The 24,280-nt window shown below is 35.5% G+C and overlaps 1 protein-coding gene across 1 annotated transcript; it reads right to left on the reverse strand.

Annotated features, from left to right (window-relative positions):
- Positions 1 to 14,855: 14,855 nt before the first annotated feature.
- Positions 14,856 to 23,905, reverse strand: LOC18422993 (U-box domain-containing protein 33). The gene is made up of 9 exons (XM_006827529.4): positions 23,189 to 23,905; positions 21,597 to 21,948; positions 20,763 to 20,881; positions 20,401 to 20,522; positions 18,934 to 19,462; positions 18,493 to 18,627; positions 17,517 to 18,035; positions 16,084 to 16,842; positions 14,856 to 15,327 (listed from the first exon to the last, which is right to left on the reverse strand). Exons 2-9 carry the CDS (start codon positions 21,850 to 21,852, stop codon positions 15,148 to 15,150), a joined length of 2,619 nt encoding a protein of 872 aa, XP_006827592.2. The 5' UTR covers positions 21,853 to 21,948; positions 23,189 to 23,905; the 3' UTR covers positions 14,856 to 15,147.
- Positions 23,906 to 24,280: the final 375 nt, after the last annotated feature.

A 24,280-nucleotide genomic window follows, 5' to 3' on the forward strand; every position in this document is an offset into this window, starting at 1 on the left:
AGTTCAGAAACAGACACTACTTCATTAAGTAGTGATAGATCTTTTATAGGTAATATTCATAATGATGATTTTTACTGGTCAACTACAAGTAGTAGTTCTGATACAGATGACGAAATAAGTAAATGCCCTCTTACCACTTCTGATACCATAAATGCACAAGATCACCCTAACTTATCTAAACCCTAACTTTCCTTATCTTATCTTAAAAACTGGAAGATTAGACTATGGTAAGCTATTACTTGTTGTAATATACTGACATAATATAAAAATGCTATAATGATAAAGATGGCAGAAATAACAGATATGTCTATGACTATCCAAGAAGTATGAGTATAATCACGAATTTTGATGCTAAATACTAACTTAAATTGCATATCTGACAAACATAATAACTCATATATTGATTGAAGTAGAAGTACAGGTAAAGCACACTTACGGATTAGGATTAATACAAATTGCAGTTAAACCTTTAACTAGGTTAGGACTTAATAATTCCATCCTATAATGTTTACGTGATACTAAACATAATATATTTTCGGACTCATTACTCGGAATGGTTGAATCTAGTCTATGTAGCGGACCAATTTATTTTAATTGTTTTCCTAATTATTTTGTATCACTTACAGACCCAAATATATTAAATGTTTTATCACTAAACTTAAAAACTCAAGGATTTGATATGATGTGAGGATCCCAAAACATAGCCATTGTTTATCATATATATTATAAAGTTATGAATATGTTATGTCCAAATGTACTACAAATAGATACCAGAGGACAAACAATATTTTTTCAAACTAATATGGAAAAATCCAATACGATTATACCAAAAACAATATCTTGGTCAGACATCATCCTACCATAAACATAGTCCATTCATAATGAGAATCAACCATCACAAACATCTATCCAAAACATTCCAGATAAAATTATTGAACATGCAGATGGAAATATTGAAATCCAATTCACAAATAATAGATCTTTCCAATCAATGGATGATTCATCCATTTCTAGTACTTAAAGTACTTATTCTTTCCGGAAACCAGAACCGGCAAGAAAATCTGTTACTACATACAACAGAATTCCCCCAATAATAACCATTCAACCAACGCCCATTCGTCAGAGTAGACCATAAATTGATGGACTAATAAGAACATCTGATAATATTATTTTTCCTCAATATAAACAGGCTCAAGAAGAACCTGATGAAGCGAAATTTATTCACGTACTACAACTTGAAGAAAAATTAGATAATGAATTTATAATCAATGATTATTTATCCCAAGAAAATAAAAACATCAGAGAATGGTATGTGGATACTTTTGATCCCAAATTAGTTCTCTATTCCATAAAAAATTTAACAAATAGAGAAAACAAGGAAACAAAGGTACATGTTTCTTTGATTGGTTAAAAGATATCTTACACCAAACACAAATCTCTATCCCAGATTTTGAAATAATTACACTTGAAACTCAGTATACCACATTCAATACTACAGAGGGAAAAACAATAAAAGCTATGCATCCTCCTGAGCAAAGTCTTAAAATACAAGGGATATCGGAAACGGCTTCGATAGGTCCAGAAAGTGACATGGATGAAACAAATTCTTCAACGCAAGTAGTAGTATATGAAACATTAGCTACGCCCTATAAATTAAATAACGCTAATCTGTCTCGCATGGAATTACTCCCACATATAATTGAACAAAACAAGTATACAAATCTTTATCTTCAAACTATTGGAAAACAAACCATTCGAATAGAAAATTTATTACTTCCTCCCACATCATATGGTGAACCTAAGCAAATATTCTTTAAACCTCCTCCTGAACTAAATAGGGAAAAATTTCATATCGGAGATGATAATAAAACACTCATGGATCAATTAATTTCCAAGCTATCCAAATTAGAATTAAAAGAACCCAAAGGAAAAATTGTTACACCCGAAAAAGATAAAGGCAAAGGAAAAATCCCAGAACATGATAATATGACTCTTCAAGAAGAAGAAATGATGTTTCAAGAAGAGGGAAATTCATAACCTCAAATCAGAAATACAATAACAAATATACAAAAATCTTTTTCTGAACATCATAATTCCCCAGATAGTATCAATAGAATCAATTATAGTAAAAATTGGCAACCTATAAATGCTCGACCATACTATAAGAAACCAACTCCAGTTGACATCCAATTAGAAGAAGACCTTACAAGTCATACATCTACATATACTGATAGAACTATTATAGATTAGAATATTGATGGAATTTTTGACCATCGAATATTAGATACAATGAAACATATGACTATGTATGCTTCAGCATGTAAAATGGCTGGTAGCCAAGACCAAGAAATTGTAAAAGCCATAGTTTCAAGATTTACTGGATGGCTAAGAGGATGGTGGGATTCACATCTCAATGATCAAATAAAACAACAAATATTAACAAATACTCGTAAACGGACAGCAAAAAATGAACATAATCAAGATATTTTATATACGGAAAGTGATGCTGTAAATTCACTCATTTACACAATTGCTCTTCATTTCATAGGAAATACTGTCATACTCGCAATACAAACTGCTGATCTTTTATCTAATTTATATTGTCGCACATTATCCCATTATAAGTGGTATAATGACGTTTTCTTTTCTCGTTTACTTATACGAGAAGATAGCCACTTAGACCATTGGAAAGAAAAATTCGTAGCCGGTCTACCATATTTGTTCGCCGAAAAGGTCAAAGAACGTCTGAAAAATAAACATGGTGGTACAATTAAATATTCTCAATACACATTAGGCGAATTATCTTCTGAAATATGTGCCGAAGGCCTAGCCTTATGCACAGATATGAAACTCAAGAAACAAATCGATAAACAAAATATAAGTGGTAAAAAAGAATTAGGTGATTTCAGTGAACAATTTGGCTACCATATTGATAAAGACAAACCACATAAATTACATAAAGTCCATAAAAAGAGAAAACATCGAAGTGATCGATCTGAAAAAACACATAAGTCATCTCCAGTCAAACATAAGAAATCTAAGAAGTTTACTAAACGATTTGCTTCTAAGAAATTCCAACAGAAAGGTAAAAAATTACCTGTTTGCTATAAATGTGGAAAAGTTGGCCATTATAAAAGCCAATGCAAAATCAAGAAAAAACTAGACTCCATTACATTAAATGAACAAATCAGAAATAAAATATATGATATCATTCAATTATATGATTCATCTACTAGTTCAGAAACAGACACTACTTCGTCAAGTAGTGATAGATCTTTTATAAGTAATATTCATAATGATGATTTTTACTGGTCAACTACAAGTAGTAGTTCTGACACAGATGACGAAATATGTAAATACCCTATTACCACTTCTGATATCCATACTTTAACAAAAGAGGATAATCTTATTTTAGACCTAATAGGAAAAAATTTCTGACCCTGATGAAAAAAGAGAAATAATTACTCAATTTATTTATTTGACAAAAATAAAAACAAAACATATACCATTAGTCAAACCCCCTGATACTTATAATTTTGTTGACATAATGAAACGAGTAAATCAGCATGAAGCTGCACAAAAAGAACCTACTATTGATGAACTCAAAGCAGAAGTAAATACAGTCAAGATAGAAGTAGCACAATTGAAAAATAGAATTCAAATTCTTGAACTCCAAAATCGAACTTCTGAAATAGACATTGATTCAGATGCCATTGAATTTGATCATTTGCTTAAATCATATCATCCCAATGATTACAGAAATCAATGTGAATCATCTATTAGGAAATTAGTAAATGTATTAAATAAAGTAATCACACAAAAATGGTTTGTCTTAATAACCATTGTATAAGTGATGAATACGAATTTCAAACTCTAGCCTTAGTCGATTCAGGTGCTGATCTTAATTGCCTTAATGAAGGATTAGTTCCTACAAAATACTTTGATAAAACTACCCAAAGCCTCAATACTGCTGATGGAAGTAGATTGTTTATTAAATACAAATTGTCTAATGCAAAAATCTGTAATGAAGATCATTGTTTTCCCACAACATTTATTATGGTCATAGGACTCAACCAAGCTGTAATTCTTGGAATACCTTTCCTCACTCTGTTATATCCAATTACTATATCCCATACAGGTATTGAAACAAATATCCATGATACAAATATTAAATTTGAATTCCTGGATAAACCAAAACTCAAAGAAATTAATACTGTCAAACATAGTATCAAACAAAAAGAAGATTTTTTAGGATCATTACAACTTGAGATCAAACACACGATTGTCAGTGAAAAACTCCATACTAACGAAATGATACAAAAAATACAACAACTCAAAAGTCTTATTGAAAAAGAAATATGTAATGATTTACCAACTGCTTTTTGGAATAGAAAACAACATATTGTTGGATTACCATATGAACCAAAGTTTAGTGAAACTAAAATACCAACAAAAGCTCGACCTATTCAAATGAATACGGAATTGCTACAAACGTGTCATAATGAAATTAAAGATTTGCTTCAAAAGAAACTCATACGTCCCAGTTCTCCCTGGAGCTGCTCTGCTTTCTATGTCAACAAAAATGCCGAACAAGAACGAGGAGTTCCACGTTTGGTTATCAGTTATAAACCCCTAAATAAGGTTTTACAATGGATTCAGTATCCCATTCCAAATAAAAAAGATTTACTAGATAGACTATTACATGCAGTTATCTTCTCCAAATTTGATTTAAAATTTGGCTTTTGGTAAATACAGATAAAGGAAGAAGATAAATATAAAACAACATTTAATGTTCCCTTTGGACAATACGAATGGAATGTCATGCCTTTTGGGCTGAAAAATGCTCCATCCGAATTCCAGAAAATAATAAATGATGTTTTCAATCCTTTTTATAAATTCATGATAGTTTATATTTTGATGATGTGCTAGTATTCTCTGAATCCCTCGATCAACATTTTAAACATCTTCATACTTTCATACATACAGTGAAACATGCTGGTTTAATATTCTCTGCTAAAAAGCTAAACCTTTTCTAAACAAAAATTCGATTTTTAGGACATAATATAAATCAAGGAACAATTATCCCAATCGATAGATCTATTCTATTCGCTGATAAATTTCCTGATAAATTTTAGATAAAACTGAATTACAACGATTCTTAGGATGTCTAAATTATATAAGTGATTTTTACCAGAATCTAGCTATTGATGCTAAACCCTTATATGACAGGTTAAAAAAGAATCCTCCCCCATGGACTGAAATTCATACTTTGGTTGTGCAACGACTTAAACTCAAAGCCAAAGAATTACCATGTTTAACCTTACCTAATTCTACAGCTTTTAAAATAATTGAATGTGATGCTTCTTAATTAGGTCTTGGAGGTATATTAAAACAATCAGTTGATTCCAAAGAACAATTAATTCGTTTTACTTCTAAAGCTTGGAATTCTACACAAAAAAATTATTCTACTGTGAAAAAGGAATTACTTGCTATTATTCATTGTGTTTGCAAATTTCAAAATGATATTCTTAATCAACACTTTCTTATTCGCACCGATTGTAAAGCCGCAAAAGATATTCTGCAAAAAGATGTTCAAAACCTAGTTTCCAAACAAATCTTTGCCCGTTGGCAAGCGATTTTATCTGCTTTTGATTTTTCTATTGAGCATCTTCGCGGCTCTGCTAATTCTTTACCTGACTTTCTTACCCGTGAATTTTTACAGGGGGGACCGTACATTACCAACACTTCCTGAGGAAGATACCCTTCCATACAGTTTGCAATTATTTCTTGCCAATAAGAATATCAATATGAATAATCCTCCAAACAAATCTAAAGAAAAACATCCCATGGACTTGGTACCATGTAATATGCCTGGGCCTCTTATGCCCAGCTATCCCTCTTTGACTCTGACACCTATGTCACCTCTCAAATCCACAAACATACCTGAATACTTTATGCAAACTCTTCCTCAAAATCCAATACAAACCCCTAGTCCGGCAACATACCCAAATAAGCAAACCTCCACCACTACCAAATCAGTCTATATTGAAACAGCATTCTTGTCTGATATACCCATTTCTGATAACCATGTGCAAATTGACCCAAATAAGCTTGCTCCCCTTTACCTTGTAAACCACTTAAACGCATCACACGGAGTCAAGACTCGTGAATGGTATGAAGCCGTTCTCATGGAAACTGGTTCCGTTTCTATTGTTTACTTTTATCAAGGAACCACTAAATTATATGCCTATTCAAAATTTCAAATAAAAAAAGTACTTTCTTATGAAGATTGGGGTTGTAACCCCATACAAGGAAAGAAATTAAGTAATCCAGAATTTCAATACAAATATTATAAATATGCTGAGTACATAGAATCCTGACATAAGGTTTTCTCATATCAAAATCCAAATAATACTCACTCCTGGTACTTGCAATTTAAATTTCTTATTTGCGAAAGATTCCCACACTGATTTCGTCACTGGTTTTTATTATGGGGATCCCAGACACAAATCCTACCAAAATCCTTCCAAACCTTTCAGACCAAATTTGCACAATATAATACTTGCACTGACCTAAATGATTATCATCTTATTTCATGGCCATCTACCAGATACCTTGGATCCTAAAATGGGATTATACTATTTCTGAAAATAATACGCATAACTATGAGTACATCCCTAAACTTGGAAAAACCATCAAAATCAAATGGTGGGATATCTTTAGTACTGATCCTGCCTCCTTTACCCTAAAACGAATACCTCCTCCTAGCAATATACTTACTTCACAAGAACATAATACAATTAGCTTACCCACATTCTCTGCATACTTGAAAAAGATGAGGCTAGCACACCCCAATGCTACTCTCGAAGAACTAGAGCAAAATCTCCTCAATATCTTTGCCCTTAGTAATACAGCACCTGCCACCTCAGAAGAAACGGTTCAGTCCAGCAACCCACTGTTAGAAGACTTCGACCAGCGACCTGATCAATAGCCCGACAGCCCGCTTCAGATAGCCCGCGTCTACTAAAGTAACCATGATAAGACATCACCACAGCAAAAAGCATCACCGACATGACTACACCTCCATAAGACGACAAAATACGACGATAAAAGCTTCTCTCTCTTTTTTATTTGATTCAGTGATGTCATATCAGTCATATCAGCCGCATAGTACAGATTCCTTTTGTATACGTGTCTTCTCTTGCCACCACCTATCCTTCACACGTACGAGACCTTCACCTTCAACTCCACATGGAAGATTCCTTCTTCATCACCCACCTATCTCCGATTACCACGTCCATTTCCTCTGGGACTCTCATGTCTCCCGAATGACCCTTCCTCAGGCGAATCTTCAATAGCAGCCAACCATGTTGCACTCAAATGACCCTCTACGGAAACAATACCAACCAGCCACGTTTCGCGCACTAGCTCCACCACTTGACAGCTTCCTTATCTCTTCATACGAACAGCCAATCAGATCGATACCTTCATCACCAAGGCATCTCTTCCTCCAGCTATAAATAACCCCTCCTACCTGAAGCAGAACAGACTTTCACAAGGAATTCCCACAGATCAAGAAGCACAGCTCAGACTTCTACTCTCTTGCTCTCTTCTCTTTCTCTTCTCTGTCTTTACTCCTCTCTCCCTTATGACAGTAGCTTAGTACTGTAAACTCTGTTAAAAGTACCGCATCTCAAGTCGGTAACATCTGCTACTCTTTACTTTATGTTCATATATGTGCGATTGTAATTTGTCTAATCTACCTTCTTATTGCCCTCACGAATGGCAATCATTTTTCAGCCTATGTATTTGTAATAATCCGTAAGTGTGCTTTACCTGTACTTCTACTTCAATCAATATATGTGTTATTATGTTTGTTAGATATGCAATTTAAGTTAGTATTTAGCATCAAAATTCGTGATTATACTCATACTTCTTGGATAGTCATAGACATATCTGTTATTTCTGTCATCTTTATCATTATAGCATTCTTATATTATGTCAGTATATTACAACAAGTAATAGCTTACCATAGTCTAATCATCCAGTTTTTAAGATAAGATAAGGAAAGTTAGGGTTTAGATAAGTTAGGGTGATCTTGTGCATTTATGGTATCAGAAGTGGTAATAGGGCATTTACATATTTCGTCATCTATGTCAGAACTACTACTTGTAGTTGACCAGTAAAAATCATCATTATGAATATTACCTACAAAAGATCTATCACTACTTGACGAAGTAGTATCTGTTTCTGAACTAGTAGATGAATCATATAATTGAATATTATCATATATTTTATTTCTGATTTGTTCATCTAATGTAATGGAGTCTAGTTTTTTCTTGATTTTGCATTGACTTTTATAATGGCCAACTTTTCTGCATTTATAGCAAACATGTAATTTTTACCTTTCTGCTGTAATTTCTTAGAAGCAAATCGTTTAGTAAACTTCTTAGATTTCTTATGTGGCTGGAGATGACTTATGTGTTTTTTCAGATCGATCACTTCGATGTTTTCTCCTTTTATGGACTTTATGTAATTTATGTGGTTTGTCTTTATCAATATGGTAGCTAAATTGTTCACAGAAATCAGCTAATTCTTTTTTACCACTTATATTTTGTTTATCGATTTGTTTCTTGAGTTTCATATCTGTGCATAAGGCTAGGCCTTCGGCACATATTTCAGAAGATAATTCGCCTAATGTGTATTGAGAATATTTAATTGTATCACCATGTTTATTTTTCAGACGTTCTTTGACCTTTTCGGCGAACAAATATGGTAGACCGGCTACGAATTTTTCTTTCCAATGATCTAAGTGGCTATCTTCTCATATAAGTAAACGAGAAAAAAAAACATCTTTATAGCACTTATAATGGGATAATGTGGGACAATGTAAATTAGATAAAAGATCAGCAGTTCGTACTGCGAGTATGGCAGTATTTCCTATGAAATGAAGAGCAATTGTGTAAATGAGTGAATTTACAGCATCACTTTCCGTATATAAAATATCTTGATTATGTTCATTTTTTGCTGTCCGTTTACGAGTATTTGTTAATATTTGTTGTTTTGTTTGATTATTGAGATGGGAATCCCACCATCCCCTTAGCCATCCAGTAAATCCTGAAACTATGGCTTTTACAATTTCTTGGTCATGGCTACCAGTCATTTTACATGTTGAAGCATACATAGTCATATGTTTCATTGTATCTAATATTCGATGGTCGAAAATTCCATCAATATTCCAATCTATAATAGTTCTACCAGTATATGTAGATGTATGACTTGTATGGTCTTCTTCTAATTGGATGTCAACTGGAGTTGGTCTCTTATAGTATGGTCGAGCATTTATAGGTTGCCAATTTTTACTATAATTGATTCTATTGATACTATCTGGGGAAATGCAATGTTCAGAAAAAGCTTTCTGTATATTTGTTATTGTATTTCTGATTTGAGGTTCTGAATTTTCCTCTTCTTGAAACATTATTTCTTCTTCTTGAAGAGTCATATTATCATGTTCTGGGATTTTCCCTTTGCCTTTATCTTTTTTGGGTATAACAATTTTTCCTTTGGGTTCTTTTAATTCTAATTTGGATAGCTTGGAAATTAATTGATCCATGAGTGTTTTATTATCATCTCCGATATGAAATTTTTCCCTATTTAATTCAAGAGGAGGTTTAAAGAATATTTGCTTAGGTTCACTATATGATGTGGGAGGAAGTAATAAATTTTCTATTCGAATGGTGTGTTTTCCAATAATTTGAAGATAAAGATTTGTATAATTGTTTTGTTCAATTATATGTGGGAGTAATTCCATGCAAGACAGATTAGCGTTATTTAATTTATAGGGCGTTGCTAATGTTTCATATACTACTACTTGGGTTGAAGAATTTGTTTCATCCATGTCACTTTCTGGACCTATCGAAGCCATTTCCGACATCCCTTGTATTTTAAGACTTTGTTCAGGAGGATGCATAGCTTTTATTGTTTTTCCCTCTGTAGTATTGAATGTGGTATACTGAGTTTCAAATGTATTTATTTCAAAATCTGGGATAGAGATTTGTCTTTGGTGTAAGATATCTTTTAACCAATCAAAGAAACAAGTACCTTTGTTTCCTTGTTTTCTCCATTTGTTGAATTTTTTATGGAATAAAGAAACTAATTTGGGATCAATATATATATATATATATATATATATATATATATATATATATATATATATATATATATATATATATATATATATATATAGGTGTGGTTTTTATAAGGTTGCAACCTTAAACAATCCAATTAAGGCACACCTCGAAAATTTAACATAACATGTATTTTTGGCGTAAAATATTTTTAGGATTATCTGAAAATCTATTTTCATATCTAAATATAAATTTTAAACTTAAAAACTGGTTAAAATCAAGTAGATATATAAGCATATAAAAATCTTGAAAATAGACGGTCTAGATAATGTGTTGCAAGATGCACTATTTTTGGGACTCAAAATCCATTTATTTTTTTTTTCATATTCATACATCTCGATGCTGAGTTGTTCAATTAGAAATTTTTTCAACATTAAAACAACCTTTTCCAATAAATTTTTGAAGTGCATCTGTAATTCTACATTTTAACGTTGCAAGCTTATATGAACTTTTTCTTTTATATATATATATATGGGAAAAGATCATGTCTGCCCAATGGCGTACTGCTACAGTAAAAGTTAACGGCCCATATTGAATCTAGGCAGATCAAATGATCCTAGATATCTGGTGTTTGAATTTTGATGGTTTTTCTACAACTTAGAATGATCTAAAATTTGAAGAGTGTGTACATAAATAATAGTTGAATTTTCTAAAAATATATAATAAATATTTTACATGAAATTTTTTTACTAAAATGCCCTTGTAAATTTTTGGAGGTATTTTGATCAATTTTAATTTTGTGGATTATTTTTTTATATATTTTTATTAGGTAAGGCATGATGAGAAGAACATACAAGTAAAATTTTTACTTATTTAGATTTATAGAAAAAAATTAAAATTCAAACACGAAAAGATGTCGTGACCGTCAGATCTACCTAGATTCAATCTTGGCCATTGGCGTTTATTGTAGCGGTCAGCTAGTGGGCGTACCGAATCTAATCCCCATATATATATATATATTATTATATATATGGATAATTTACATTTTACAAAATATTTTTTTATATTTTTATTAGTGCACCTTGATGAGAAGAATGAACGTCTAAAATTTCAAGTCATTTGGATTTATAGAAAAAATATGAAAATTCAAATACGAAATGAAGTCGTAACCGTCAGATCAGCTCAGATTAAATCTGGGCCATTGGTTGATACTGTAACGAAGAAGATGTCACACAAAGAATTAGAGCTAGGTGGGCGAGGTGGAGATGTGCAACTGAAAATTTATGTGATTGTCGCATACCAATAAAGTTGAATGGCAAATTCCATAGGACATCGATGAAACCGGTTTTGCTATGGGGCTAAATATTTGGCAAATAAAAAATAATACACGCATAGAATTAGTGTAGCAGAGATAAGGATGTTGAGATGGATGAGTGGCAAGACAAGAAGTGATAGAATTCACATTGAATCTATTTTTGAATTTAGGTCTAGCACCAATACACGATAAAATGAGAGAGAGATTAGACTTAGGTGGGTTGGTCATGTGTGGCGCCTACCAAGTACAACACCTATTAGGAGGTGCAAATTAGTTCAAGTGAAAAGACTAAAAAAGGCAATGGGTAGGCCCAAAAGAACTTGGTTGGAAGTAGTTTGAAAAGATATGAGAACTTATGGTCTCACTGAAGATATGACGATGTGACATTTAATAAAGCAAAATAGAGAACCAGAATTCCTGTAGCCGACCCCAATTAATTGAGAAAATGCTAAAATGATGATAATGATGATGATGGTGGTGATGATGATGATCTTAAAATAATGTTCATTAACCCCTCATTGTTCCGTCGCCTATCAAGCCTGCATGCACTTAGTGATTGTTCAATTCTGATTCATTTTCCATCTCAAAGTTAATCCTGACCATTGATTGTATATCTCTCCATTGGTCCTTGAATTATGTGTCCAGAAAATACACCCAATGGAACCCCTATTCAAGATGTACACAACAATCAACAGACAATCACCTCAAAAAGTAACAGGGAGATTTGATTGTGCTATCATGGACCTCACCATAACCATAAAAGTACGGTTCCTTTTTCTCTGCAACGCCATTTTGCTGTGAAGCTTTGACATCGTTTCCTGCCGACAAAAACTTCTCAACACACCCCCATCAATTCTGAGAACCTTAATTCTCTTCCCTCAACTTAAACCTCTTCAAGCAATCAATTGCCTTATATTTGTATGAGATCAAGTACATAAAACTATAACACGAGTACTCATCAATAAAACCGATGAACTAAGCCTTCACATGGAAGGACCGCAAATGTCTTAGTGCACAATTCTAACGGTTTTTTTATCTTGAGCCTTACAAAGGGGTTTATTAGTGGATTTGCCTATCAAACAAGGTTCAAAGAAAGGTAAATATCTACTTTGGTTAAGGATCCTAATAATCTATCTTTAGTTATATGCTCCAATCTAGCATGGCGCAATATAGAAGAAAAAATATCATGATGCACAAATGAAAAAGAATGAGAATATAGGAATGATGACGCATCATTCACAAAAGGAGGAGAATGGGAGTAAGTAGAACAAAAAAAAATCTTCCATAACCAAAGTCAAAAGTCCATCAACTAGATTACTACCAAAAAAATGAATCTCCTCAAGTTTTATTTGTACTCTTGCCTAAAAATGGAATCAAATGTCTTTTTGTGAGTGTTTGGGGACTAAAAGGAGGCCCGTCTTCGTCCCAAAAGCATAGAGAACATCATGGAAAACATGATCCAGCCAAACTAAAATTGTAAGCTATAGGTCCGCACATTTCCCATGAAAATATCCACCCATCCTACTGGAACTTGGTGAAGCTCTATGAACCCTTCTGCCTACTTTATTTTATATTTTGTTGCTCTTAAATCCACAATCCAACCATTAGAAATCGAATAAGCAACTGGCACCTCTATTAGAAGCGATATTAGTAAGTGGGACCCTAGCTATTATGTCCCTCTTCACGAGCTATCTCAAAAATATATATTGATGTCCTATCTGAGATTCTACCGGGAGACAAGGTTATGCCCATTTAAAGTTGTGCTGAAAAACACAAATCTGAGGTCACATAGTGTGACTGTGAGGCCAAGGCCACACAATCACTGTGCAATCGCAGCCCCAATATAAACTAGTAAGGCACGAATGCACAAAAAAAAAAAAAGGGTCAAGACAGCATCTGAAATCCACACATCTGAAGCTGCACCAAAAGATACATACAGCTGCAGCCACAAGAAAAATTGTGCAGCCTCAAGGGGCACATGTGTAGCATTGCATGTGTGACCAAACACGTGATTCACCCGATAAGCGCATGTATCACATAATTGTGACTCAATTTTTTAAGGTGTACCTTCAAATTTTATCATGATATATAATTTTGATGTACAATGTTTTTCAAATTATCTCAAAATCTATTTTTATATCTAAATACAAAATTTAAAATTTAAAAAATGGTTAAAATCAAGTAGATTTATAAACATATGAAAATCTTGAAAATGGAAGTTGTAGATAATATGTTGTAAAATGTACTATTTATGAGCCTTAAAATCTTTTTATTTTTCATAGTCATACATCTCGATGTCGAGATGATCAATCAAAGGGTTTTTCAACCTTAAAACTACCTTTTCCGATGGATTTTTTAGAGGCATCTGTAGTTTTACATTATAAGATAGCGTCCCTATATAAACTTTTGTTTTTGTGCACTAGACCACACAGTCTCTATGAACCCGTGGGTCTACATGGAGGTCGTAGGACCACCGTGAGGGACCATGCAGTCCAAAGTGCATATAGTGCCAGAGTCCAATGCAATCTGGTGGTCTGCAAGATGACTGCAGGATAGCCCCGAGAGACCACATAGTCCAGAGTGCGTGGAAAGCATCGATTCATGCCGCATCCAACAATGCTCAAATGCACCGCCAAATGTACAATGTGTGACCAACACAGGTCTAGGGAGGGTCTAGCACGCCCATGAGTGTTTTTGCACTTAACTGCACATGGCACAGGACAACTATGGGCCAAGCGAGTGCCTACCATGCCAAGAGCACTATACACCTTGCTCAACATTTTTTGGTGCACATCACAGAACCCACTTGGGTCAAGCGAGTGCCTAGCACACCAAGAGCGTTTTGCACCCTGCTCAAGTGCACTTTCCGGCACACAGCACATAACGAACCCAACGCGCCAAGATCGTTTTGTGCCCCTAACACATGATCGTGCCCCATGATTCCCCAAACCACCTAGCCTATCAATGCAGTAGGGACAAACAAAAACTATGCAGTGAGCAAAGCATGGTAAACAAACCCAAGAGGCTTGAGATGTTCGAATGTCAATGTTAGACCCTGTAAGAGTATGAATGCAGTGGAAACAACAACAAAAACACTCTGCTAGGATAGGACAAAAGTTATATAGCTTTTATGGACTTGATCTCCTTTAAAGCCAATTGCTCCCTCTCATGTGTTGATAGTTCAATGTCGCCTCCGTAATTATCCCTCTTTTGATTACTAGAACCATGACGATGATCCACATACAAATCCCTAGCCTCATCAGATGGCCCGAGAGTTGGGAAAAGATAGGGTATTTTGTGGGGTTAGAGAAAAATGGGTATTAAAGGTTCAATCCCATAGCTCAAGTGGATGGGAATCACTGCTGGATCTTTAAAGGAAAAACAATCCACCAATTAATAAGAGCAAAAAAATGTTTATATAAACAAATGAATAAATAGATAATCAAATACATACAGGCCTCCGTAGAGGCTATGTCAAGAGATCTCGAAGCCAAACAAGAAGGAATATGTAGGCCTGGATAGAATACACACATACAAAATCATAAACAAATACATGCATGTCTCATGTTGTATATTGACTAGATTGTACATAAATATGTGGTTGGATACATATTTATCTCTGCACATAGTCATGTACATGCATGCATTTATAAATACAGTATAGATAAGAGTTATGAGCATATCATATACAAGGAATATGCATATTCAATTTTGGACCCACTCTTGGATTGCAGAGCGAAGGGCACGGTTAGGAATGAGGTTGAGATGAGGGAGCTTGAGATTGGTCATGGGGGACGTGTCATGATCACTTTCGAACCACCCTCGCAATGCCTCACCCTCATATGTGAAACCATCTGCTGCCACATGAGGATCATTCATAATTTCCTGCACACCCAAGAAAAGCAACAATGCAATTGTAATCATAGAAATCACATTGCAGGGGCAGTGCATAGTATCACGTACTAAAATGTTCGGTAAAGCGTTTACTCTGCACAAAAACACACACACACGCACACAGGTGCCACCCCACCTTGTTATGGCGGGCAAGCTGCTACTCCATAACACAGGCAAAAAGTGATTTACTATGGGTATATTTTTTTCTCCTGAATGGTAAAACTCGGGGTAATAATTTATTACATTACTTGGTGGTATAGGCAACTTATTGACACAAATAATGAATTAGCTAAGGACATGTATTCAATGAGCATAGTGTCTATAGGGAACTTGCACCATCCCAACCATCAAATCTCAACGAGGAATGGCTGGGGTGTGTCATTCTGCTCAAATTTCACTAGAAATTTGGACTCCAAGCCATTGTCTCACAGATTCTAATCTGATGAATGTCACATCCCGGCCATCTGCTCTTGTCTGACAACTGGTGTTGTACAAATCTATTAGTTGAATATTGTTGAGCATGACCATCAACACAGTGTGTGACAGCACATATACAAGACTTTACTGCTCACTAACAACTAACAAATGATCTTGTCCATTACCAATGATTTCGGTTCTATTTAACACAACTAACAAATGACCTTGCCTTTTACCAATGACTTCTGCTCTATTAAACCAATGAAATAACGTGCCCATAGTAAAACAAAGAAAAAATAATGAGGCTTGGAGGTATTTATTGCCACTTACTTGAAAAATGGGGCAAAGGAAATACGTTGGAACCTGTCCATGTTTGTCAGGGTATCCCACAGGCTGCCCTGCCACCACAGTCCCATCCGTTGTCGCCCTCAGCAACTCCACTGTCCTCACAATCTCTGACCCCAAGTCAGGCCTCGACCTCCGGTTCATCTCACAACATCTCAACGCCAAATGAGCAAGTTGGTTCGCTTGAACAAACGGCCAGCTTCCAGCTGTAGGATCTAAAATCTCTGTCAAGCACCCATTCTCAAGAGCCCTATGCATATCCCGTATTATACCTAGAGCTGATCGTCCTGTAAGAAGCTGCAAGAGTATGACCCCAAAAGAATATACATCCGACATGTGGGTGAGGTCCCCAGTGGCTAGAAACTCAGGGTCCACGTAAGGGAAGGTTCCTTTTGGATCAGTCCTCCAACATAGGGTACCTCCGGAATCTTCTAGAAGGCGGCATATCCCAAAGTCCCCAATCTTTGCAGAATCATTAGTGGAGAGGAGAATATTAGATGGCTTTAGGTCACCATGGACTATGGAATGGGGGGTGGCAGAGTGGAGGAAGAGAAGAGCAGAGCACACTTCAGAGGCGATGCGGATACGGGCTTGGAAGGAAAGGGCGGGGGAGTCATTCCTCCGGCAAAGCCGTTCCTCAAGGTTTCCATTTGGGAGGAACTCATAGATGAGGCATGAATTCTCTGAGCATGCACCAATGAGGGTCACGAGGTTCGGGTGTCGAACCCTGCTTAAGACATTCACCTAAGGGAGGAAAGAAGTATGAAAAGGCATATTGCAGGATCATAGTAATTGAGGTTAGTCCATTTCACCTTCGAGGTGGGAGTTAAGAAAAAAACGTTTCAAGAAAGTATGTGTGTCTGTCAAGCTATACAAGTGAATGTTGTAATTGGAAGTTGCATGGTCAATGTAATGCAGCAAATAGCATAGCACCCATCACTTTTAGACATCAAAATCCAACAAAAGTTCAAAAAGAATATTCAATTTTTTTGGGTATGCAACTCTCCAAAACTTCACCCCATGCTTCAAACATGCAAGTCTTCTCCTCTCAGCGTAACTTCCTTTCAATCACTGCATGTTTTGCAACATCTACACACAACGACTCGAGCAACCAATTTCTAATGGGAAAGCATACCATCCACCAGTGGTTTGCAGAATATATACACAACAAAGGAGGATCCACAGTCCATTCCCAAGGACAGGCCATGGAGTTTAACTGATCCTCACTGAATGTCCCTGTGGACCACACTATGGTTAATCTCCATTTTCACATCGTTAAGGATAGATTATGGATGCCCCTATGTTGTACCATGTAGCCCATAGCATCGATTATGGTGTATTTTTTATTTCCAGAAATTGAAAATAACAATAAAATGATAATAGATCGGAAAATATTTTGTTTCGAAAATTGTAATTACCTCTTGTTGGAACTCCGACTGGCCTTGCAAGCTACCAGAATCCAACACCTTTATCGCGACATCAGTGTGACGAAGCCGCCCCTTATACACTGTCCCATAACCACCCTGCCCAATTTTTAGTCTGCCATCAAAGTTTCTCGTTGCAATATTGAGCTCCATTACTGAGAACTCACAGAAACTCTCTTGCCCACTTGAGTGCCCTTCTCTCTTCTGATATTGCTCAAGTTGATGAAGCACATCTTCCCTTTGCCTTTGTATCTCAACATTTTCTCTTGAGACCCTGCTCAAGGACTCCTCTGCTTCTCTTAGCTTCTCTGTGAGATCATGAACAAGCTGATCCAACTCTGCTATGCGACAGGTAAGGGCATCTTTTTCCTTGCAAATTTCCTGCACTTCCTTTGAGAATTTGTCCCTCTGGTTTGCAAGGTCTTCCAGTTTGTGTCTTTCTCTGTTTAGGACTTCGTCAAGCTCGATTCTTAGTTTCAGTTCTCCCTCATACTTTGTTTCTAAGATTTTAGCCTGGCAGGGAAATATAATAGTCAGATAAGAATTCAAATTGAGCTTTCCTTTCTAGTTGCTTACCTTAAGTTATTCTTTTTGTATTTTTGGCTTTTGTTAATGTTATTCTCCTTTTCTGGTATGTTTTCTTTTGCCCAAAGGCTTCTTCTATGGTTGGCCGATATATGGATTTTGGTCATTAGCCCCAAATTGTTGCCGCAGGGATGTGACTCCAACTCATTGAAATTTGGCTGATATTTATAATTATGGTTCTTGGCTTTGTATTGGTATATTTCTAAGTCAATATTAAATAAATTACTTTGTATAATTGGCAGAGTGAAACCAACACAAAAGCTCGAATGACAAATCCCGGTTTCGTAATCCTAAGAATAAAACTATGTATTGTACATTATTCTCAGTTGTTACCAAAAACTAGAGAGAGAGAGAGAGAGAGAGAGAGGGAGAGAGAGAGAGTTACTTTGCATCGTGCCTCTAAAGCAACATGCTCGGCTTGTCGACACCTGACTGACTCATTGAGTGCTTCCCTCTTTAGATTCTTGGATTCTTCCATAGATCTTCTTAATTGATCATGCAAAGATTGCATGACATCATCCTGCAAGAACCATGAGCAAGAAAGTCTAATTTCTTGGATTACAAAGCTATTTCTAATTGAAAGAAAGCAGATAATCTATGGATGCACACTTCAAAACTATCCAGTACACATTATAGATGATCTGGATACTTCCTTGAGAATCCCAGCCGCAGTCTCTCTCTCTCTCTCAAAAAAGAAGAATGAACAGAGGCTAAAAATAATTGAAGACTCTCGTAAAGTTCAAAAAAAAGAATTGAAGGGCCCCATTCTTTCTCTTGCATTTGCAGCTTTTTTCTTGTGGGGGGTAACAGAGGCTATAGGGCTTACTGTTCCATCTGTAGGACAAATAGACAAAGACCCCTCCTCATCATTCTCCTCCACAGAATCTAGAACTGGTTCTTCAATGGGGTCTGGATAAAATGAGACACAACTTGCAAACTCCTCACTATTAGCCCCATTTCTACTTTCCACGGTACCTGACAAATCAGGTTGAATTTCTGCCTCCCCATCGATAGAACCCATGCCCGATACGGTTTCACCACCCAAAGATGATTGGCTTTCTTCTACATCAATATTCAAGTGCTCTGATTTTGATCTACGCCTAAACCAGGGGCTAAGAAGATTCCGCATGTTCATGGATTCCCTAACTGACCCAGTACTACTTTGTCTTGATATAACTGGACTTGTAGATGGAGTGAGGGTCGGTGATGGTGAATTCATCCACATACTGGGTTGTTCAGCACAAGGTTCCCTGGTGCATATAAGGCTCCCCTTGCAAATGAAAAATATCATGCAAGAGAGCGGGGCATGCTTCTTAACATGAGCTGCCTTTTTTGAGGTTACAGCATTCATTTTCCTGCATTCCCATTTTTCACTAGTTAGATATACAATGCCAGCGCCAAAACATCAGTTCCCATTAGAACTCCAAAATGATTTAATTATCTGTAAAATGAACAGAAGATAAAATAAAATACTTAAACAAAGCATTCCTAGCCATGAAGCATGGTTACAGTGTAGCTCCCAAGCAATAGTGAACCAGATCTCATATAAGAAATCCAAAGTCAAGTGCAATGTGCAGGAGTAGCAAAAGGATGGGCGGTCTCCTAGAATGCCTGTGTATGGCCCCTTATTACCAAGACAAACCACAAAAACTTTCTAGCAAAAAGTGAACACAAATTCAAAGAAGTAAAAGATGTCCAGAAATCCCGAATGTTTCTTTTCTTGTTCTTCTTCAATGATGAGTTAAGATAAAGTATGACCACATACTCAATCTCAAATCTAGGACTACTTTTCACTAAAAATCGAGGCCCTTTTCATGATAAGTGTCACATCGCCTGGCCAAATATGTAGTCAAAAGTTTGCGCTATGGATTCAACTCATATGCCAATCTTTTATTGAGTAGGAAGCAGCACTTTGATATTGGGAGCTCCTTTTATTGTAATGGGCATCCAAGCTTCTTGATTGACATGAAACTTAAGAGTTGAAATGTATCCCCCTTCATTTTCTTCTTTTAGTTTTCCAAAGTTTCTGTACATCGTTTAGAAAATAGAACATGGCAGATTTAGCATCAATGTCAGATATTCTTTTATAGAAAGGGTAACTTGGGATTCCAACACAAAAAAAGACTGTGATAAAGAGCTCCATTCAGAGGCAAGGGCAGTCAAGCCCTGTAAATTTAAAATGCAAATATTCCAGGGTCATCATTCTCAAGATTATGTGAAAATTAGGCAATTTTATAGCTTTGTAAGATGATGACAGAACTTTTAATTTAATATGGGATCTGAAGGATCACACCTTGAGTAGCAGTTGTCTGCAGCTGCACCCATGATGAGTTTTTGTATTTCATATTGAGCTACTGCTTGCACAATCCCTTTCTGAATGTCATCTGCTTCTTTGACCCGTTTGTCTACATGCACCTGAAAATTTGTAAAGCCACATGACATGGTAAGCCTATGGTAAGAGTCAAATGTTACATAAAAGAACAAGATAGAGCAGAACTGTTAATTGTATCATAAGCCACACTCATCCTTTATATCTACAATGCAATAAACCAATTATTTGAACTCATGCCACTGGAGACCCCTCCATAAATTCATATAGACCAATGATGCTTCTAGCAGATGTCAAAAGAACAATATACTAACAAACATTCATACCTCTGCTGTAGAGAAGAGTGCAAGATAATCATTCATCAATTTCTTCACATCTTCTTGTTCTTTATTCCTGTGAGCCTTCACCTCAATAGGCTTCACTTTATTTGCAGGAAAGTTCCCCACTGCAAGACAAACAACCATCAAAAACATGCTACAAAACCCTCTCCTACATTAACTGAAGTAAATAATGTTTTGGAAACTATATGGGACTATCTGCATAATTTTCATTTTCTTGATGCTTTATTTCATTGCTGATGTAAATAGTTGCTTGATTTTTTATCTTTTATCCTAAATTTAGGTACCTATCATCCCAACAGAAAAACAAAAATATGTGAATGGCATCCAAGCTGCTTAAATAAATGGCATCTTTTCTATCTCATCTGATTATTTTCAGGGAAAATTTTCTCCAGAGCATATCTGTATAACAATTTTATCATCAACAGGGATAGTTTTCTGGACCCCAAAATGGCTTACTTCTCTACAAAGTTGACTCTTATGAGAATATACAGTCTGTTTCTCCTTGAATATTATGCACAATAGTATGTTGAATTTAAGAATCATTGGCCTTAAAAGGAATCCAACTGGTACATCTATATACATACATGTTATACAACCTTATGATTATATATGAAAAACTGATGTGCAGATGTATTTAGCACTCATCTTAATATTTGTCATAAACTAGTTCACCGATTGATGTATGCATACATTTGTGTCCAGTGCCTAGAGTATTTAGCATATACATAAAATAAAGCTAGTTTCCAATACTCATTTTGCTGCTTAAGATCTTATTCTCCTGAATGGAATAGACAGACGTCGCATGAGTCAAGATTTTACTTGGAGTCGGTATCATTTGAGAAGGCTGATGAACATGCAGAAGTATTATCTTTTTATTCCTGAACATCTGTATGGTCCACTGCAGCGTTTTTAGGCTCTCTTTTCTCTCTTTCCCAACTGCAACATATACTTCCTCTTCAGAAACAGGCTGTGGTTTGGGCACAATCTCTCCCACGCTCTCCATTAAATTTCTATTAGGTATCTCTAAGAGCCTTTCTGGTCGCTGGACAACAGGAATAGCTGTTTCTAGGGCCATGGCATCTCAAGTAGAAACCGAATTCCTTCACACAAAAGGCATTTTTTCTTGGTTGTGATTTCAGAATGTCATTGGCTTTAAATTTTTCAATACTAGCTGTTCACAAAACCATGAAAGTGAATATGATCAGATGGGTCAATCATATGTTGACCTAAGTTTATAATCTCAAAGCAGTTAACAGTAGTCATTACGAGAAATCAATTCTAGCACAATAGCGCAAGGCGTGCTACTCAAAAGAAACCTAAGCACAAGAAAAGCCCAATATCTATAAGTAAGAGATCACTCAAAACACACACAAACAATAATAAAATAGATCATACAGAACTGATGTAATATTGATCCTCATACTCCTATAGGTTAAAAGAAAAAAGAAAAAAGAAAAGAACTAGAAATTGTTTCAACAGGAACCGAGGTGTAATATTTCAGGTTTTAACATCATATTGATTGCAGGCTGGGAACATAATTCTGGATCTCAGTTCGATGGTTGGCTGGTCTGCAGTTTTTGAAATAAAATAAGGAATAAATAAATAAACAAGAAGTAAAATTAGCAAAACTTCAAACTTTGGCGCCTTTTAATTTGTTATTATTATTTTTTGACAAATAGGTAGCATATGGAATTGGACCCTAAGCCCCATGTTGGTTAGGTTCAAATTTCTAACAAAATTTACCAAATCTAAAACCATGGTGAATTAAAAGGACATTACAAATTAAGAAATATGGGAGGGAAAAGGCAAACCAGACTTTTGAGTTTTCTTGAAAATCCAATCCTTGTTTCTGATAACTTCCTTCAAATTCTATGCCTGTTTCACTTTGGTGATTTCATAATTAAGTTCCACCTAAATTCTTATTTTGCCTCCATTTCCTCAAACAAACTCCTTTCTTTTTTAATACTCATTTTCACTTTAAAATTCAAAATCTCATCTTTTAATTTAAAACATGAGCTGTTTTCAAGTCGTCTTATTTGAGCTTTCAATTGGATGAAATTCCCCAACATTTTTTTTTTTTTTTGAAACCGGTTAACTAAATTCCCCAACAATTTTGACAACATTGTATCCTTCAGCTTTCTGATATTGTTGAAAACTCACAACGTTCGTGCTTTATACCACCACTAAATCAAACCTCCATGTTTTATTCCTGTGTCATATAACTGGGTCCTAAAAATCTTACATTTCCCACAAGCTATATACGATCTAGAATCAAAATGATTCAGACCAAGGAATCATATACGTTTTCACACAAAATTAACGTAATAAATAATAATAATTCAATTACTTTCAGTAACCTTTCTACAACGTGACAATTGAACTACATCACTGAATATTCCTGAAACTGTTACCTTGAAATTGCAGACTTTCACAAAACTTCTGAAGCTTTTAATGTTTCCACAACTGGATCCTTGAATAGTTCAATTAGACTTACACAGACCTTGAATTTCTATAGACCAGAGCTTCGACTGATTTTGATAGCTAGGAACTATTTCTCCAGCTCCAAGACTTGCTGAGACCTTGAATTTTTCAATCTTCAAACCTTAGATCATCTCAGGCCATTAACTCAGATCAAGCTATCTCACTTCAATACCTCATAAACCCACGTCAGAGAGAAAAAACTTCATAGAACTCAAACCCCAAGATCACTCAAATATCAATGCTACTGAAAATCAGCTCTATCTCGAAGCTCAATGACTGGTTTTCAATTTTCATTAGAATTACCTATCAAAAAGCTTGACCTCCACAAAGCTCACACTTCTGACCGAAGCTCTCCGTTAAAACCTAGTTTTTCGTGCAGAGAGCTCTGCAGGTTAAGGGCTTAAAATAATGGGGGAATCAAGTTTCGGATTCCCTTTGGATACACCGCGAACTCTAGAATTTGAAAAGTTTTGTGTGTCCGAAGCTTACGAAGCTCTGGGTTCTCTCTCTTCTTTCTTTCTCTCTCTAGGTCAATACTCTCACCATCTGCTTAGGTCACAACTTTTCCTGAGAAGTTTCCACGTCAGAACTTTTCCTGGGAAGTAAACAATCAGAAGTCTCCAAAGCTGCTATAAAGTTGATTGGCGGCAAGAAGTGGAGTAGCCCTACTAAACTTATGAAAGTACCTTTCAATTCGGGGTGGCAACGGGTCTGCTCCGAGTGGGGCTCATATCCGAATCGTTTTCGGGTTTAAAATTTAAACCCATACTCAGACCTGTTGGGTCTCGAGCCTACACCTGTTAGGTCTCGAGCCTACATGTTGGGTCTCGATTTAGTTGGATCCATTGCATCCTATGACTATACGCTTATTTATTTATATTTTTGTATTTTTTTTATTATTATATATTGAAAAAAATTTATATAAGGATACTACCTTATGATGTAGAGCTACGGATGCCCTTCAAAAATCCATCGAAAAAGGTAGTTTTAATGTTGAAAAATCATTTGATTGATCATCTCGA

This window comes from Amborella trichopoda, chromosome 7 (genome assembly GCF_054954075.1).
Source record: "Amborella trichopoda isolate Santa Cruz 75 chromosome 7, AtrichopodaSantaCruz75HAP2 v2.0, whole genome shotgun sequence".
NCBI lineage: Eukaryota > Viridiplantae > Streptophyta > Magnoliopsida > Amborellales > Amborellaceae > Amborella > Amborella trichopoda.